This window comes from Melanotaenia boesemani, chromosome 15 (assembly GCF_017639745.1).
Source record: "Melanotaenia boesemani isolate fMelBoe1 chromosome 15, fMelBoe1.pri, whole genome shotgun sequence".
NCBI classification, from domain to species: domain Eukaryota; kingdom Metazoa; phylum Chordata; class Actinopteri; order Atheriniformes; family Melanotaeniidae; genus Melanotaenia; species Melanotaenia boesemani.
In genome coordinates, this window is record NC_055696.1 from 18,940,448 (window position 1) to 18,960,804 (window position 20,357).

The 20,357-nt window shown below is 38.0% G+C and overlaps 1 protein-coding gene across 2 annotated transcripts in view; it reads left to right on the forward strand.

Moving 5' to 3' along the window:
• jade2 (jade family PHD finger 2) overlaps positions 1 to 20,357 on the forward strand; it is a 226,410-nt gene that overhangs the window by 197,136 nt on the left and 8,917 nt on the right. Inside the window, exons 11-12 of one of the 2 annotated variants that reach the window (XM_042007961.1) lie at positions 2,202 to 2,319; positions 16,513 to 16,644. In XM_042007961.1, the coding sequence (XP_041863895.1) occupies positions 2,202 to 2,319; positions 16,513 to 16,644 (250 nt within the window). The remainder of the gene's footprint in view (positions 1 to 2,201; positions 2,320 to 16,512; positions 16,645 to 20,357) is intronic. The other variant, XM_042007963.1, reaches the window with a different exon arrangement.

The following is a 20,357-nucleotide window of genomic DNA, read 5'->3' on the forward strand; positions in this document are numbered from 1 at the left end:
TCCGATTTTTTATAACCAAATCCAATTTCCGATTTTAATCGATTCTTTTCTTTTCTTTTACAAAACATAAATAAACTCATTAAAAACATTTTTTTTTTTGTTTATATAGATGAATAAAAAATAAAGCATATAATGTCATAGCTTTTCCACCATATAAACGACTTCATATCTTACATAGAAATATGCGACACAATGCATCCGTGATCTCTTTCCGTCTGGATCATTATCATACAGGATCCACTGCAGAAATAATTCCCCTGATGAAGGTTGTCTCTTAACTAGGGTTTGTGGGTTAGGTTGACTTCTGCATCTCGTAGAGAGCAGCATTTCTCACTGCAGTTATACGCACAGCTAAATCCCAGGCATGAGGGAAGGGTCACTTCACTGAAAATCTGTCAGACAAACACAGTTCTGGTGTGGAGGGAGGGCTAAGTCTGCTGCTAACTAACTATGGAAAAAAATACCGATTTTCATCAAAATAAATCTCCAGAAGTGGAAAATTCGATTTATCGATTTTATCGATTAATCGCCCAGCCCTACTTGTATCTAAGCATCACTACATCCTCTTCATCATACTTTTTTCTTCATCAACGTTTTTGACATCATGAGGCCCAGATGACACCTAACACATGACAAGTTTACACAGTGACATTTTTATGTATTGGTACACCCACCACTGTTAGCTTTTCTTTAAATAAATTGTATGAGATAAATGATTTACTCATCATGATTCTACTTAAATGTCAGACTCCTACATTTATGACACGATATCAGTGTAGCCTGAACTTTTTACATTTTCTGTAAATTTCACCCGAAAGTTTATCCCTAAGATTATCCTTAACTAGAGTGTGTATTTTCCTGAGATTGAACCCTTGACTTGTCTGAGCGTTTTTCATGATGTTAACATGTAAACATAGGTAAAAATAGTGTTGAATAATGTCAATAATATGAAAATATAAATAAAAATGTAACATTCGGGAACGACTCGATTCTTTTGAACAGCTCTTTCAAATGAATGATGAGAACCGAGTCGCAGTTGTGAGTCGTTTATTTGCGAGTCATTTCTTTTATTTACAAATGATACACGCTGCCTTCACGTAACACGTGAGTGCCATCATGGGAGTTCAATGTTCATCATGAATTGATGTGTATAAAGTATTGTTCGGAAACAAATACTGAGTTCTATCCAAAACTTTTTTGAGTTTTTTACTTATGTTGCTCTAGTTTATTCTATTTTTATTTTGCATTTTATTTAGCATTTATTTTCTTTATATTTTTTTTTATTTTTTTTATCTTGTATTGTAGATTTTCTATAAGTACATATTTTTTACTCATTCTTATCTATTGTGAGTTTTTGCTTTACTAAAATGTTTTTGTTCGGAAAAAATTGAAGTAAAATAGATTTGCACAGAAATTACTTTTAGCCTGCTTAATTTTTGTTGTGCCACAAAGTTTTTTGGTGAAACAAAATCTAAAATAATGATCTCACTGTCAAAGCATGGGGATATATAGCCACGTTATGGAACTCTTGCAATGAAAACACAACCCAAATTAAATTATATACTATATTTCTGAATAATTTCCACCAACAGAGTATTTAGTGGTGAGGTGTGTATGTCTGAATTATTCTGATCCAAGTTTTACCTCATAATTGCTACCAGTGATTCAGTCCTTCATAATAATGAGTTACCCCTGATTAATTAAAAATAAAAAACATATATAAGATTGAGCCAGTATTTTGATTGGCAAGGAACTGCTCCTCAAGATCCAGCTCCCTTCAAAAAGCCATAAATCCCACCCATAAATATAATTATGTATTAGTTTCCCATGTGTTTTTGTGTTTTTATGATAATTTGCCATGTGGCTCTTGTGTCTGGGACTGTCTTGCTGTTAAGCACAATAAAAAGCTGAAAGTCATAAATGTTATACAGATATAGTATAAACTAAAGATTCATGGTTACAAAATGAAACATTGCTGTGACTTTATGGATTGAGTTTCACCACTTGAGCCAGATACGACCAGTGTCATCACGTTTGCCTGTCGGTGGATGTGAACTGGTCGTTGGTAGTCATAGCAAAGTTTTTCCATCCGCTAAGTCCACTGTCATTTTACACACATCCTTCCAGTAAATCATCCTGAAGCGTAGATGAAGCATATCATCTTCTCTTGTGTTATTATACTGACGGGTGTTTTGTTTCAGGTGCGTAATCTGTGCTACATGGTGACACGGAGGGAGAAAATGAAGCACAGCCTGTGCGACCTCCAGGAGAAGATCTTCCACCTGCAGATACAATTACTGGAAGAGGACATGGCTGGAGGTAAGAGAGACATTATGTGAGTCTGTAGTGGAGTCATCTGAACCCAGTAATGTTTCACCCACTCAACACTGGAGCTAAGGCCAGCAACACACTCTTTCAACCCCCTCCAAAAGAAAAAGTACCATTTGGAAAGCTCAAGTGTATAACGGTTACATCCAAACCCTTGTTGCCTGAGTGTAGTGGGAGGACAGTTTTTGAAATGGTCTGTCATCATTTTTACACAGCAGGCCACACTTGACACTGGCGCAGCAAAGACTGCTGGAATAATAGCTGAGCCGCATATTGTGACACACACCATCCACATAAATGGAGCTCGATTTTCTATCCACTTTACTCAGATGACTGACCTTCATGCATTTTGAGCTGCTGCACTGAGATGGAAAGCAGGGGGGAAGAAGAGTCGCTGGTCGAGTTTCTACAACTGTGTTGGTCAGATATCTGGTCAAAATAATAATAATCTTAGCAGGAACACCTAGTCATATGTATCTTTTCTTTTATAAATGTTTATATTTTTCACTTGGTAGCTCAGTTTGTGCTTGTTGTAGTTTATCCTAGAAGTGGCTAACTTGCTACTTGTAAATATAGTCGTCTTCATCACAATAGAATCATCTTCATCACAATGCTTATATGACATATAAAAATGTTGCACACACTGATTAAACTGGCCATTCAGAAAAGGAACTAGACAAAGTGTAGCTGTAACAGCAAACTTTGAATGAAGATCAACATTTTTTAGGAAGATATTTAAATAAGGTCAACCTTCTTCTCACCACAGCAGCCCAGACTGTTGCAGAACTTCCAATACTTTGTCTGAGTGTTTCAGATCAGACTATCAGTTTATCGGGTCAGTAGTTCAGCTGTGTAAACGGAGAACAGACAAGAACGGGTTATAAAATATTAAGGATCACTTCTAAAGCTGAATCTAAATAAATGTTGGGCATCAAAAGCTTTTCTAAAGGCTGTGCAGATGCTCACAGTTTAAATGCTATCTGCAAATTACTATATATAAGAGGTTTTCTAACAATGTGGCATAAAGATAGTTTTGGTTAGGGTAAAAAAAATTAAGGAAAAAGAAGTTCCTGAAAACTTTCCACATTGATAACATTTCAATCAAATCAAAACCAAATCAAACTTTATTTATGAAGCATTTTTCATGCCCAGTGCAACACAAAGCCCTGTGCATAATAACAATTTATACATAAAATAAAGATAAAATAAGCCTCCACACACCAAAGTATAGCAATTTAAGACACCTGATCCTAATCTCTGTCGGAGACACACACACACATATTCTGTTTCTCCCCCCCTGCCTTCCTATTTGTCACAAACATGAACTCCAGTCACTGATTTCTGTCTCTTAACTGAATGCAGGTATAAAAATATTAGTAAAAATAAACATCTGGCTTGATGCTGCTGAAACGATCATTGTCAGTCCTCAGATCATTGTTAGAAAACGTGGAAATGCAGAAGATGTAGCAACATTTAAAGGCATATTTATGTGGATTTCTTTTTTTAGTTAAGCTGTTTAGCCTTATAAAATTCTGATTTGGGTTTCTGAGATTACTTCTTTAAATGTCTCTTTTTTAACTAGAAAAAAAAGAAAAAGCACAAAAAAAAGATTAAGATAACATATCTATATATACAAATAGTATATTTGCCTCAGATGGAGAACAAAAAGAAAATGTTGTAATTTAATCTCAAACCCTTCTCTGAACTACATCTGCACACACTTTAAAGTTATTTGGCAGGCAGGTTTCTATTGCTACTGTTCTCTGGATTTAGTGTTCTTGTTGCTCCTGTCGTCATGTAATCCCAGCTTGACTTCATGATGTTGAGATCAGGGCTCTGTGGGGGCCAGACCATCTGGTGCAGAACTCTTTGTTCCTCTTGTTGTGGACGGTAGTTGTTACTTGAGGTTGCTGACATGTTGCAGAGTGGATGTGTGGCTGATGAAATGCCTCCCTGACGGCACTGTATGATGGACAACAATCTAAACTACCTAAAACATTCACACAGATGGCTGAATGGCACAAGACTGAACATTCACTGAATATGATCTTTAAAACAAAGTTGAATAATGTATGATATATATTTTTGTATAAATGCTGCTCCATTTCCCAGCTGCGGTTGTTTGTGAATGATGGCTTTTATGTAGACGATATGAATCCTTTTTAGTTTGGAGTCGTGACCTGCAGCTGACACAGTGATGATAGTGAAAGCTTGTTGTCATGGTAATACCAGGAGTGTCTTGCTGGCATGGTAATGATTGTGAACTTCTGCTAGTCTGCTCTTGGGGCTGTATGCGTGTATGTGTGTGTGGGGGGTGTGTGTGTGTGTGTGTGTGTGTAGTTGGAGTTAAATTTGCTCTGCTCTTCATTCTCCAGGAAGGCGACACACACATCTACCAACTCGAGTAAATCAAATACAAACACTTTCACTCTCTTTCTAACCCCCACCATGTTACTCACCCGCACACTCCCAAGAATACACAAACGCTCACAAACACACACTTCCATATAGTGCTGGGCTGCTGACTCAGCCGATTGCTGCCATCAGGTACCAGGAGCTGTGCTGCCGGCGCTAAGCAGCCGTATCTATTCACAGTGCCACAGGAGTTAGATTAGAGGATAGTTGGTGTGTGAGTGTTTGTGAGAGGGAGCAGCAGAGAGTGAAGGATGAGGCTGTCTGCTATAATGATTTGTCTTGTCCCTCACCATCTTTTGCTTCACTTTTCCACTATCCATTTCTTTCTACCCTCTTCTTTAATCATCTTCTGCTCCATCTGTTGCTCTTACTTCCTGTCTTTTTTTTGTCTGCCATCTTATTTTGGTTTTCTTATCTGACATCCTGTTTCAGACAGTTCATGAGCAAGTGTGTTTCTTTTTATACAAACAGGTTATAGCAATAGTGTGTGACACTGAAATTAGACTACAGCCATAGTTTAATTGTTAGTTCTATATTAAACTCTTTTCAGGTTTTTTCAACAAAACAAAAACATTAACACGGCCAGCTGTGTATGAAGGGTTAAACCACACACATCAGTGGTAAGAGATACAATCATTGTAAGTCTGTACCTGAAAAGTACCTACAATTAAAAAATCCTAATATAACTTAAGCTCTGCATAGTTATAAAGTTGTTCCTTCAGCAGTTTTCAATAAAAATAATGGAAAATAATTGTTATGTCTAATATCTTTAGTGTTTCTTACCTGGGGGGGGTAACAGAAATGTCTACCTAAAGCAGGGGTGTCCAAAGTCTGTCCTCGAGGGCCGCTGTCCTGCTTTCAATGTTTCCTGCTTCAACACAAATTAAATAGATCCAACAGCCTATTAAGTTTTGCACAATGACTCAGTAATTTGAGTCAGGTGGTTTTGGAGCAGGGACATATCGAAAACCTGCAGGATTGTAGCCCTTGAGGACCAGAGCTGGACACCCCTGACCTAAACTAAGACTTCACTGAGCTACTATGACCTAACAGAGCCCCTTACCTCATACTCAACAGGTAATGCTGCTGGTTTCTTGCAAGCTCTGTAAGATCACAGTAACCATCATCATCATCATGTTCTTGCTGCCATGCATCAGTTTTAAGTGCGACAGCGATCAACAAATACAGCACCTACAGAGCTGTTGCTCTTCAACTGGCTGGCTTCAGGAAGAGTTTGATTTACCAACAGTGATAGACGCAGGACATTTACATGACATTAAACTAAATTTAAATTAGAATAGAATACTGCTTTATTTGTCTCTCAGAAAATAAACCTGCGTTGCCACAAGGATGGACCAGATACACAAATACAATCCTTAAATTTGGAATAAACATACAAAGATATGATTTAACCTGAAAAAGTATCTGATATATACAAGGTAAATGTAACACTATGTAAATTTTTTTAAAATAGTTGTACACAAATATTCTATCAAAATGAAGGTAAATACACAGCAATGAAAGCAGGTATGAAAACAGCTGTATTATGAAGTAAATGAGTAACACTATTGAAGGGTGGGCTACAGAAACATCTCGGTTGTATGTAAACACACAGCACCTTAAGTCTCTGTTTTCAGTTTTTGTGTGATCTGTTGGGAGCTGCTGGAGTTATGTTGTTAGTTCGACTTTCCATCCATCCATCCTGTTTATTCTAAAGTAGGGGGCTGGACCGAATTGCAGCTGCTCCTAGAGAGGTGGGGGGAGGCACCCATCACCCAGATGAACAGCCAATACTTGACATGGAACCAAGTTCATCTAAAACTGCTATCAGTTGTTTTTGTTTGTGGAATATTGTCACTATTACACTAAAGTTGAGCACAACAGCAGTAGTCAAATCAAAGACCTGGTTGACCTACAGCCATAGCTCGACTGGTGGTTCATCTAATCACCACTCAATTATTTTGTCCTTTTTTCCAAAGATTTTCCATGGACAACTTTTCAGGAGATTGTGTGTAATAAACCACCAGATAAAAATATTAAAGCACAAAGACTTATAACGTATATTGAAGTGTGTATGTGTAAGCATTTTTTTTAATGTACGCAGAGACTCAGTGTTATTGTTATTCAGAAAGTGTACAGCATTTATATTCTAGCTGACAGCAGTTACTATTGGCTTCTCTGATCTGCTTTCCGCAAGTGTGTGCACAAGTGTATGTGTGTCAAGTTTGAGGAAGACAGAAGAAGCAAGGACAGAGGAAGGGTAGGATGGGAAGGGACAAGAAGGTAATGAGATGAAAGTAGGAAGAGAAGGAGGGAAACTGAAGGAGTGACTGTATGAAAAAGTGGGAAAGGACAGAAGAGAAGGTGGGGGCAAGGAAAAAAACTTTCGTTGCACTAATGAGCTCAGGTAAGAAATGGGACATGGTGGTAACACACAAACACACACACACATACACGCGATGCAGTTCAGTGCACCTAGAAAGAGAGAAAATTAATCATACACTTCAAAAAGATGAATCCCCTGGTGCTGTTGAACCTTCTAAACAAGAGAGGGAAGGAGGTTTGGAGCAAAGAATCATATTGCAGAGATGGAGTGAAAGGACAGAATATAGAGACAAAGGAGGCAAAAACTCACACTGAAGGTTTTCCCTGCTGATAGTTGGATTTCTGTAGAGATTACAACCTGCAGGGGGAAACTTTCCCCACATTCGAGCAGAGCCTGCTGGCGTCCTTGAAAACCCAAAGACTGGTTTTCCTCCTTTACCAATCTGTACAACATATAAAAGAACAAGATCAGATTAGGGGGGTAAAAAGTAAAACTGTGGAAAAATGGACCCGGGGAGATTACAGGATAAGTTGGCGCCTCTGTCAAAACAAAAAAAAAAAGAAATTACAATTTACAAGGTATGTGGAGAAGCGTTCCCACTGGGAGATCTGTCAGAGATCCCCTGGAGTTAATGGGCTCTGCAGTTTCAGCAACAGCCATAAAATAAATTGGAAAAGGGGGAGAGACATCTTGTAGATTTACCTGCATTATTTTAGAAATCCTCTTTGTAAAAGAAAAAGGGAAAAAAAGAGAGAGAAACAAATAATCCACTCATACAGTACACCACCAGTATTCACTCTAATTCCTCATGCCCTTGAAGCACCAGTGGGATTTACAGTCTATACACTATTTGACAACCACTTCAAACACCCCCATTTAGATGGGGAAGAAGGATTCCTGAAACAGGATTACTAAAACCAGAAAACAGGGATATATCTTTAAGGACATGGTCATCCACAGTTTTGAACATTTAAAGCACAGATCGTCAAAAGATGTCATAAACACACCATACTCGCTGCAGATTTTTACATTTTCCTGAGCTGTTTAATGTCTGTATGGTTTAGTAAAGTAAGTATACTAATTTAGACTTCATGTTACAAGTTATGTGATAACTCAGTGAAGCGGTTGGCCCATTCACCATTAACTCCAACCACCCTGTTAAATTAGTTGAAAGAATTATTGATAATTTACTTTGAATCCATTTTCTCTTGATAAGTTAAAACTTCCATTAAGTGTTTTAAATTTCTGAAAGGAAGTCTATATTTCATATGTGTGGGATGCAGTAAAAAAATTCTGCATCATATCAAAGAATAGTTGAAGATAATGAGGGGATCAGACTGGAAATTTAAGCTAAAGCTGGTAATAGACTCACTACACGACGCTAATTCTATCAGGTCAAATAAGGACAGCCACAGATAAATGGTAAATGGTCTGTACTTATATAGCGCTTTTATCCAAAGCACTTTACATGTACGTCACATTCACCCATTCACACACACATTCACACACTGATGGTGGAAGCTGCCATGCAAGGCGCTCAACCACGAGCAATTAGGGCTTCTGTGTCTTGCTCAGAGACACCTCGACATGAGCTCTGCGGGCCGGGATCGAATAGGTAACCCTTGGGCTACAGGACGACCACTCTACCCACTGAGCCATGCTGCCCCCAATATAATCATATCTAATAAGATTATCAATATCTTGACAAATAACTGACGCAAGAAGAAAAAAGTGCACTGTTGCCATGTTTACATAAATAATTATAGGTGCAATGAAACGGAAATGAAAGAAAGAGCAGCCAAAAGAAAGAATAACACAGTGATGGAGCTACAACAGATGACTTCAGATGTGTTTTCTGCCTGTGGGGGGGCCATAGCAGCACCCTGCAAAATGTTTGCAGAAATGTTCTAGTCTCCATGTTTTATCATGTATTTTGTTATTGGTGTATGTATCCGGGGAGATTTATACAGGAAGACATGCGTTATGACTATCGCAGTAGAAAATCAATCTTTTGTTAAAAAAAGCAGCAGGTCGCCTTTATTGCTTCTCTGCCATGTTGCACCGCCGTGTTACTAGAGAAGCCTGGAAGGGACAAGCCAAAAATAGAAGAAAAAACAAGTGTTCAGTTTGTAGCATTTGACAGTTGAGTAGTTTTCTCACTTCAGTATGTGAGAAAACTACTCAGTGTTTAAACATGTCTTAAAAAAACAAAATACTATAAAAAATCCCAAGTTTAAGCTAACAAACTGAAACCAGTTAAAGTCCTTCACACATCCTACTTCAGTGTCAGATTTATTTCCCTTCAGTCCTAATTCTGCCAGGTGCAAACAGTAATTTGAAGCTCAGATGAGTTAATAGCTTCCATCAAATTGTTTTTTTTTTGTTTGTTTGTTTTGTTTTTTAACACCAAGCATATTTTAACAAAAATAATTTTTCCAAGCATTGTCCAAACCAAGATGATAATCCAGCCATCTGTTCATGAACTTTAATGTAAAGCTTCACACCCTGTTCCTCATCTCCATAAGCACGCACACTGTTTCACTGATGTCTTTGCACCTTTAGTTGTTCTTTTTAAACTCACATTTTATTTCTGAAGAGCTAGCACAACATGAAACTCAGAAACCTTTGAAAACATAAATATCCATTTTAAAAATGAACATTTTTAGGGTCCACATAAACACAACACTTGCAAATGTCCTTCCACTTTTCTTTCATTGCTAAACTTTAAAATATTGTACTCCTACTAAACTATAGTTTCCACACACTCAATGTTCTCCCTGTTGCACGCACACGCACAGAGGGGTCGTCACAGTGTGAAATCTCTCTGTGGTCCCTCTTAGCTCCATTCATGCATGTCCTGCTCCTCCATGCTAAAGTAAGCATGAGGACAGCCTACTGCTGGATATGACAGCCGCACACACACAACTCACTACCCATCTACTGTACTATCCAACACGCATATAATTTTAAAAAGGATCACACTGTGTGTGATATAGCTGCTCTTTTTCAATATCACTAGTACATAAAAAAAATAACGGACTTCCTACAGTTATGTTGACTGAAATATGTCAACTCCTGGACAGAAACTTTTCATTTCCAGATGATATAGCTTTTGTACATCCCCAGACTGAATTAAATATGGTACATTTGGTTCCAGTCTGCCATTTATGCTCAAACATCTGGTGTTGAGGACGGCTGATTCTATTAATACAGAGTGAGAAAAGTAAGACATTTGCATGAGCTGCTTACATAAATAAAGGAATTGTTATTAGTGTATTTTCTAAAATAACTCATTTTGAATTGTAGAAAATTAGAAAATAAACAATTAATGAACTTTGCATTCTTTTAACCTAAAGTTACTCAAACTAGACGTCAGGTCTTGGTTACTATTTCACTCTGTAATACACACAAAAGCAAAACAAATAAACCTCTGCAGCTCCCACCTGCTGCACTGATGCATGGTAACACGCACACACACACACACTTTCATCTATATATTCTCAGTGGCAGGAGAGTTAGTGAGGCATGCAGTCAGGACTGTTTGTGTAAACAGCAGGAGCCTGTTTCAACAAGACATCTCAACAATAAGGGCTTCCTGTGTCAGAGAATGAGGGAGATCATCGCTGTGCTCTATATGTGGGACTCACCGGAGTGTGACTGCATGTGTCTGCGTTGTTTCCTTACATGCTGCTTGTGCAGGCATGTGTGTTAAGCATGCATGTGTTTATGGTTCCAGTTATTTCTCTTTCAGATGTACAATCATGTCACGGCTGATAATTGTACTGGTATTTAGCTCTAGCTTAAACTATTAGCTGCTTTATCGCTGTGATGATTGGATGAAAAGTGTTGCTATTATGATCATTAATTCCTTCAAGCAAAAAATGCTCATTTTCTTGTAAATGAACTTCAGGATTTCCACTGTTTGGTACTTAACCAAACACAAATAAATTGTCACTTTGCAGAGAACTTTTAAAAGGTTTTTTCACACTTTACACACACTATTGGGATGTTTAACGCATCCCAAAAAGCAATTAACAGGTAATTTATCACTGCCATGGTTGAATTACTGTCGAAATGTGTACTTGACTGCACTGTACCACCCGTTAAGAATGTATTAAAATTCTCTCAAATTAGATTTGATAAATAAAGCTACACTTTATATATCTGCAAGATGGTATTATACTATATCAGTGTTTGTTGTGTTACCTGCTTCACTCATACCTGGTGAGTGTGAGCGAGGCCCCCTGGAGCGAGAGGACAGCTCACAGCAGGGAAGCTCTCTGCAGGACTCTGTTGTGTGTCATACAGTGTGTGTGTCATAATGCTCACAACCTGGAGCCTATTAAACAGCGGAAGTGTGTTTTCTGTATAGACCCCAGTCCACCTGAAAGGTCAACTGCAATGTTTGGTTGTCAAGCAATGCAGCAGTATATGAACATGTGTCAGGAGCTGTGTTTACATCTAAACTAGTTTATAGCTTTATTGAAACTGCAGATCGGATGGGAGTCCTTCGAGTAAATAAACAAGCCTGTGTAGTGTTGTCAGAGGTCTCGCTATAGGCTAATTATTGTATGGCCTTTAGGGCTGGGCAATATTAAGCTAATTTCGTATCTCAATATTTTTTTTATCTGAATCACACTGTACCATGTATATCTCAATATAATTTTGTTGTCAAGTAACCAAAGAGACTGTTCTAATTTAGAGTCTCGAGTGTATATATTAAATATATACATATACATACTATATATTTTATTAAGGATCAGAAGCACATGTACATTAAAAGAGTTAACTGAAATTAAAGTAGCTCGATAATAAATTAAATGCTCTTAAAACAAAACGAATAAAAATAGCTTTTCAATGACCATAACAAAAATAGTTGTGCAAAATGCAAAAATAAAAGATACTTTTAACACAAAACAATCACTTATATCTCGATATAAACAATATTGCTTCATTCTATAGTGCTTGTGATAAAGTCTTGATATATTTGAAAATCTTGAGGTATTGCCTGGTCCTAATGGCTGTAATATAAAGAATCATGGTCCCTAAACACAAACAAAGCTAATAAAACTTGGCCACATGTGACAGAAAAATAGAGAAAGGTTTTTAAGGATTTTTAGTTGATTATGCGGTTCAGCATACTACTAAATAGATTTTTGCACTTTTGCGCAACTTAATCAAGGTTAAGACGACATCCATCTTGCTTCCTGTCTCTTCTCTGAGAATTCTCTTCGTCAGTAAAGGTCATTGATGTCTGATGTCGACTTGCTTTATCACTTTGTCTGTCTTTTCTTTGCTTTCTCTGATAACGTCCTTTTGGGTTTCCTTGGTGAATCAACCAAGGTGTGGGTACAAAACAACCGTTTTGTGATAATATCCAGTTGCCGGCGTGTAACGCTCTCCAGCAAAGCAAAACAAAGCTGTGACGTGATGCGTTGGCTGGAATTAAAAAGTGCAGTTTCTCAGCCCCTCTGCCGCCATCCTGCATGGTCGTCTTCGTGTTGTGGTGGCTGGAATTTGTGCTCCATTATCGCTGCTGATCGCCCGGGTCTCAGGACCACTTTGGTCACTTCATTTCTCACATTCTGTATATTGACCCAGTCACTGCATTGTCCTGTGGATTTATACACTAAGAGCTACTTTTGTTTGGGTTTTTGTGTCTGTGTGTGTGTTTCTGGAACTCTGGTTTTTGCAGTGATAGATGTTTTTTTTTCCAGCTTGTTCATCTGTTATAGGTGCTCCTGATGATTGTCAGCTTTGTTTTCCTGTAAAGGCCTCTGTTGTGTTTCTGTACAGGTGCAGCAGTTGGTTGTCTGGTGTCTCTGGATTTAAGGGCCATAGCTTTCAGTCTGATGCATCTTTATCTCATCTTTCTTTTCTCAATTGTCCTTTTCATTTCTGTTCACTCTTTATTTCTGAATTTACATAATTTTGGTGTACCTGACTGGAGATGGCAGAAAAAGGATAAGCTATTATTCTAAATAAATAAATGAGGAAAAAAAATCTGATAATCAAGAGGAGCCTTATACCCATAAAGCTCCCCTTGGGAAAGCAGATTTGTTTGGCACAACACAGCAGCCAAACCATCATTCTGCTTGCTATGATGCTGGACAGGACAAGTTTAAAAGAAAGTTTCTCAACCCCAGGAAGCTGCAGGGCAACAACAGCTCCAGGAATGTACATAATAAATGCTTTAACAGTCTTTTGTGTCTGTGAATATTAGCCTTACATTATGTCTGAACTCTTGGGAATTAGAATTTGCTTCAATCGGAAGTACACAAGTAAAGGAAGTTTCTTGAAGATTTTCCATGTTCCATGCATTTCTTGAATGTACAACCTCAGAGTGACATAAGCTCAGTTCCTTGAGCTGATCGTTATGGTAAATGGAATAAAGTAAAGTCTCTTACAGAAGCTTTAATGTAGTACCAGCCAAGAAAATACAAACATTTGCTCTACTCTGATGCACTCACACAGCCCTGCAGCTAGTCCTTGTTTTATTTTTTATCTGAGTTAACTTTCATCAAAGCCACATGGGTACACATAGATAGTCTTTCCCTTAAACTTGAAAATACTAAACAAGCTTAGCACCAAGCAATGCCATGCATCCCAAATATCTCATTTTTATCTGGGGATAGCAGCAGTAAAAATGGAGATGAGCTGTGGCTCCATCACCAAAGCTCATTAGGAGGCAAGTCATGTTAGGCCACGCGGGTAAAAAGCTGCCACCAGTTTTCAGAATCATGAAGTATAGCAATAAAAACACTGTCATTGCAGCTGCATGGAAATAAAACTTATTGCTAATAAAAATCTGCATTTATCACTGAATTGTCCAGAAATATTCAGACAGAGGAGCCAAACTATTTCTGGATGCTAGCTTCTTTAAAAACAAATCTGCCGTGCTTTTTGCATTTATGCAGAAAGAAATCTTGCAAAGGGACTTTTCAGGCTGTATTTTTGGGCTGTTTGGACTTTGTGTCTGTGGTGGAACATAGAGACCTGGGGCCTCATTTATCAAACTGTACGTAAAAAAGCAAACTACAGGTGGTGTACGTAAGAAAAAGGGAAATACAACGCACAAAAACTTATATTTATAAAAGCGTCGGCACACAAGTCCTACGCCTGTTTATGTTCATAAATCAGAATCAACTCTAAAACAGGCGCACATGAGGGAACGCCTTGCCACGCCCTTGTGTTGGCTATAAAAGGTCAGGTGAACGCCTATAATAAATATTCATCATATCATTTCCATTTTTTCAGAATGTGAGACTGAGATCCTGATGGACCTCGATGAAAAATGTAAAAAGGTTTTGTTCTGTGGGCATGGTGGGGGCGTTACCAGTGTCAGAAAGGCAGAGGAGGGTAGCAGGCGGCAGATACTGTCAACGCCGTGTCAGAAGGCAAGACGTGGCAGAGGCATTGGATGGTGCAGCTGGATATCTATCGGCAGGGCATCCGTCTCCCATGTGGGAGACCAAAGTTTGAATCCCACAGGGGTGAGTCGTTTTGGAGAAAAGCGTCTGCTAAATGACAGTACTGATGCCAGTAATTTAGTCATTTGTTTTAATTATAAACTAAATATGTACAGATACATGTCAGATTGGTAGCAGTTTATTTAGTGTTAAATAATATTTCTTTCTAGTTGCTGGTGGGCTGGGTGGGCAGTGCAGAGGGACACAATCACTGCTATTAACGAAGTGGCCAAGGAGTTGCAGGAACAGAAATTAGGACAAAAATAAAAAAGTATTGTGTAAGAATAAATAAATAAAATGAAATCCACCTCTTGTGTGTATAAGCGTTGCATTCACTTCTAGACCTCCAGCCTCCGGTCTGTATGCCGTTCTGCTGGAATGAAGGACCAAAGCTACATCTCACATTTTGTTTTACTGACTGCTACATGACTGTCTACCTTGTTTAGCTGGATGTATTTTATAACATGTAAGTTTTGTTTCACAATGACAGAACATATAATAGTGGTTTAGGTTCTGATTACCATCATCTCCCCTTCTCCCTTTGTCTGGGTTTTTTTTCCAAGTGTGCTTTCTTAGGGGTATTAATATCAAATGTGCATTCTTATTCATTTCTGCAAACAACTTTGATATCTAACATGTGGTGTGAAAGGTAATATTTGATTGTTCACAAATGTCTCACATATCACATCATTTCCTTGATTGTATTCTGCATCGCTGGTGTCACCATTTCCTGTTTTTCTAGATTTTGTACGTACTGGAGGGTCAGAAAGACCTGCATGTTAGGTTAACTGATTACTCTAAATTCTCCCTAGGAGTGTGTGCGAGTGTGAATGGTTGTTTGTCCCCTATGTGTTGGCCCTGTGATGGACTGGTGACCTGTCCAGGGTGTACCCTGCCTCTCACCTGTCAATGCTGGGATAGACTCCAGCTTACCCGCGACCCGTAATGGACCAAGCGGTACAGAGAATGAATGAATGAATGGAGGGTCAGAATTGCGTGGAGGTAGGGACATTTTCCCATCAAGTTTGGTTTTTATAAATCCCAAAAGTTGACTATGATTGGCGTATGTCAGTTTTTGTTCCTACGCCAGCTTTATGCATGAGGCCCTTGTCTGCAGCTTATCCCACCAACTAACTGCCCTTGTACATCAAGTCTGACTGGTTTCCTGCCCAGAATGATTTCAGGATATTTAAGCCACACTTAAAAGTCTAATGATTGATACCTTCTTACAGAAAATTATAACCAAATATTTTTGCCTGCTGAAATTTTAGAGCTTACCAGTGAGTTTAAGGGCTCATATACACAAAACCGTGACTTTAGGAAAGTTTTGCTTTTTATGGAGAATTTATGGACAAACGAGAAGAGACTGTGTTTGACATGTCAATTTGTCTGTTTGTTTTCTGTTGCCATTGCTGCTTACCAGTTCATTTACTCATTCATTATAATAAACAACCAGTCACTGAGCACTCTCACTGACGGATGGGACACCAGTGTCACAAGTTGAATTTAAAAAAGAGAGACAAAAAAAAAGAGGCTTAAAAAATCCAAAAATGACAACAAAGCACACATAATGGAGAGACAGACATTCACAGACATACCCACCAAGCAAATGTTAGCTTGGTGTGTAAGAAGAAGCATTTCACTACTTTCCTATAAAAAATATATTTTCATGAATTATGTGTACACACCGGAATCAATATTAAAATCAACTAATATAAAATTATTCAGGAACAAATTATTATTTATCCTTTGGAATTTGGACTCACAGTATTTTGTGGAAATGAAAACAAATTAAAGAAAAACTCAAAACTACATATTGTTTTTTTAAGATCTTCTTTATCATCTTTATCACTCAGATGTCAGCTGAATAGAAACACACCCCCAGGCCCAATGACACCGTAAGGTGAATCAGCCTTAAATTGAGTGAATCAACTAAATCCCTAACCTGAGCCTGTCTTCTGTGTCTCCCTGCAGAGAAAACCCAGAAGGGAGAAAAGAGGAAGCACAATGGAGTGAAGGATAAAGGGAAGGAGAGAAGGAAGAATAGTCCAGAGAAGAAAAAGGAGAGATGGAAGTCAGAGAACGGTTCCCTGCTTAAAGAGCTAGGTATATTGTGTGTGTGTGTGTGTGTGTGTGTGTGTGCGTGTGTGTGCGTGTGTGTGTGTGTGTGTGTGTGTGTGTGTGTAGGTGGGTGTCCACCCTGCAGTGTTTCCAAAGTGATCAAAGCTCCTCATTGGCTGAACATATGCTTGTGTATTTCTGTGTCCTTTTGAAAGGAAGTTGCAGTGGAATGGTGCTTGATGCTAATTAACCTAAATGCTCATTTAATTTCAAAACACCCGATACATAAAAGTTGGAAATCTGAGAATATTATTTTTTTTTCCCTTATGAAGACCATGAGTGTAAACCAGTTCCTCTCTCACTGATCTACCATGACTGCTTGGCATCCTGATTCTGTTAGCATGTTCTACATCAGAGTTATCATAAGACTAGAATATAAAAACTCAATAACATCAAAAAAGTGGAGGGAAACATTACAAATTAAGAGGTATTTATAATGAATAGGTGCTCCTGACAAAATTTTTAAGGTTGTAAATTTTTTGGTCACAAACTTTTTGTCTATCCCAGCTGCTATCAGGCGAGAAGCACCTGAACAAGTCACCAGTCCATCGCATGGCATGTAAAGTTCAGTTTTAGACATGTCTGTCACAATGTTGGTGTTGTACAGTATTTTACCCAGCAGCACATCATCATTTGGGGTTATCATGGCACACATTTACATCCATTTGTACCTAAGTCTGATTAAAAAAACTTTACCCATTACCAGCACTCTACATGTGACTGACCATGCTTGTGCTAATTAAACACAACTAATAAGTAGGCCGGTTTTATGGCTATTACAGGGCAAGCAGTGCTATAGTTGAAATGCTAAGAGATTTTTGGCTCAGAGCTTTAAGCCCTGGGCTACAAGCTCAAAAATAGCTTGCAGTGGTCAGATAGTGTATCTGCTGGTAGGAAAGGGGGAGTCAGTCCTCCAGTTCTCATGACTATTTAGATAAGAATGGAAGGATGGATGGATGGATGGATATTCATCCGCACTTCCACTGCATATGAGGCTCTGAAAACTGATATTAAATGGTGCATGCAGCTTATATGTATGCAGATATTTGTCATTTATAGGCATCTAGCTGTATTTGTGTAAATACAAATGCTCAGGGTCTTGCTGGAGAACAGTTGATATACATTTGATTGACACAGTGGCAGCTTTGCTGACTGAATTTATAGCTTTGACACTGTCAACAAGAGACAAGCCACCTGCCTAACTCTTGAGGTGCAAATTAACATTTCAATATACTGGCATTTTCATAAAAGTCTAAAAAAAATACTCTGAAGCATTTATTCCATCAAAAAGCAGCAGGAGGAGGTGGGGTGTTTGTTTTTTCATTTCTTTTCTCCACCATGGGGAGGTGACATGTTCAGCTTGGAGCAGACAGTTTATGTGGTCGAGTCTGTGTTGGAAATTTTATTGACTGATGTGGTAAATCATGGATGAAGATAACAAAACGACTCTTCGCAAAGAATGGAATTTCAGATTTTAAATGGAATATTTATCCACATGTTCAGGTCCATCTATTATCTCTGCTTGCTGTGAAAGTTGACACTCTCCCACATGTCTGCTGCGCTTGTAAAATCATATGTCTTGACATCCTGAAAAGACCATCACTAAAAGTTTTTCAGAGGCAGCTGCGTCATGGGACAGTAGAGCTGTGACAGTTTGATGGAAGCTGGTGCTGTCGGTCGTGGCAGAACCAGAGCACACTGTCAGGATGAGTGTTTCGTCTCAGATTATATCATACACATTATTGCTTTTATTTGTGGAAAACATTTCACTCCAAAGTTTAGTAAACTTTGGAAGCTATTTAGAAAAGATGGATTGTCTTGAAGTAGGTTTAAGATATTTTAACTATTCTGATGTAAGTTTTTTTAAAAATTGTGTAAGACAGCTAAAGAGTCATTTGTATGCGGAACATGGTACCATGGGGCACAAGTTATGTGTATTTGTGTGGGTGAAAAGAAAAGAAAATAGTCTTCCATATCTTCAGGCTTCCTGTAGAAAAAAAAATCTGCTGTAAATAGATGGTAAAAGTAGGACATCAAGTAGGAGGATTGTTAGTATTATATAATCACTTTTTCTGTATCCTGATCCAGTAGGATATGAATATTCTGCATTTTGTAAAATGTTGTGGCATGTGCATGATTAATATCAGAGATTCTGGTGAGTAATTGTCCTCTCTAATTCCATTCATCCTTTCAACACATAAGACACACAAAGCAGCAAGACTACATAAACAGGACATATCAGCCCACTGACGGTAGCTTTAAGGCAGCAGAAAACACAGAGCTTGTTTTCTTCCTGTGATCTCAGAAAATGTACATGACTGAAAGTTGCTGAAAGCTGCAAAAATCAAAAGGACAAAGACTACACGCTGTCATCAAAGGATGAAACCTGAAGGTGTGTGGCTGATAACAAAGCAAGTTATGACTGTGAGGGAATATTTTGCAGTATTTTCGTGGGAGTAATACACAGCTAAGCTTAACTTTGCTCAACTATTACTGTTTCTGTAACAAAATCCATGACACTTGTATGAAATTTAGGTTTTGGCTTTGTGTGTTGACAACAAGCTTGAAATTTAGATTATTGTATAGAAGGTTTTTGGGTTGTATGAACTAGACCAGAATCAGATTTAGCCTCCTAACCTTAATTTAAGCGTAATTAAACCTTGAGCAAGTTAGAGTTAGAGCACTGTGGCAGCACTGCACATTCTTGCTGTCTATTGTAAGTCTCAAGTTGTTATTGATTCTATATCCAATAAAGTGGTGCTGTTTTCAGACTTTTGCAGAGTGTCTACTCACACTGCGTTGCTGAATCTAATGAACTTCATTGACTAAAAGAAAAAACAAAATATTACAAAAGCTTGCTCACTTATTTCTACCTACATCTTTTAGTCCTTTCCAAAGACAGTAACAATTACATTCACTTATACTTCACTGAATATCTTCTTCTAGCTTTATAATGAGCTGATTTAACTGCACATTTAACTAGATTGCATAAAGGAAACAAATAATTGCCCATAATGCTGTATAATCTCCAGCATTTTAAAACAAAATGGACTCTGATGTCAGTAATTTCCTTCAGTCGAACAGTGAGCACTGGTTCGCTTGATTGCTGAAAGGGTATCAAACTACATTGTGTAACAAACAGAGATCTGTGATAAAAAATTATTAAATTATTATGATATCATAACTACATTTCATTTGCCTATAATCACTCATTTGCTAAATGAATTAATACTTTTACTTCCTCACAATGAGCATTTCATATCCAGTAATGCAGCAGGTCTTTCTGCAAAGGAGAGAGGTCACATTGCTGGTATTAAAGGCACATAAAAAATACTAAATATACTAGCTATACCCCATGGATTACAGTATCTACTGTCTATGCAAAATCTTGCATAAAAAAAACACCTAAAACCAGTGACTAATGTTTTATCAGGCAGGTTTTAATTATAGGTCGCCATGACGCGAGGTGAGCTCAGTTAACGTTTCCTGTTTGTATCACTCACTTGAACACCCACAGCATCATGAGCGTGAATGAAAGCAATTTTTTATGTTGATGTTTTGCATTTCCTGCAAAGTTAATATTGCATGTTGGTGCATTTTAATGTCAGTGTTAAAACATCTATGATGCAACCCTGCTGCTCTAATGCATCCTTCAGTGTTTTGTTTTTCCATTAAAAAATAGAATTAAAATAAAAACA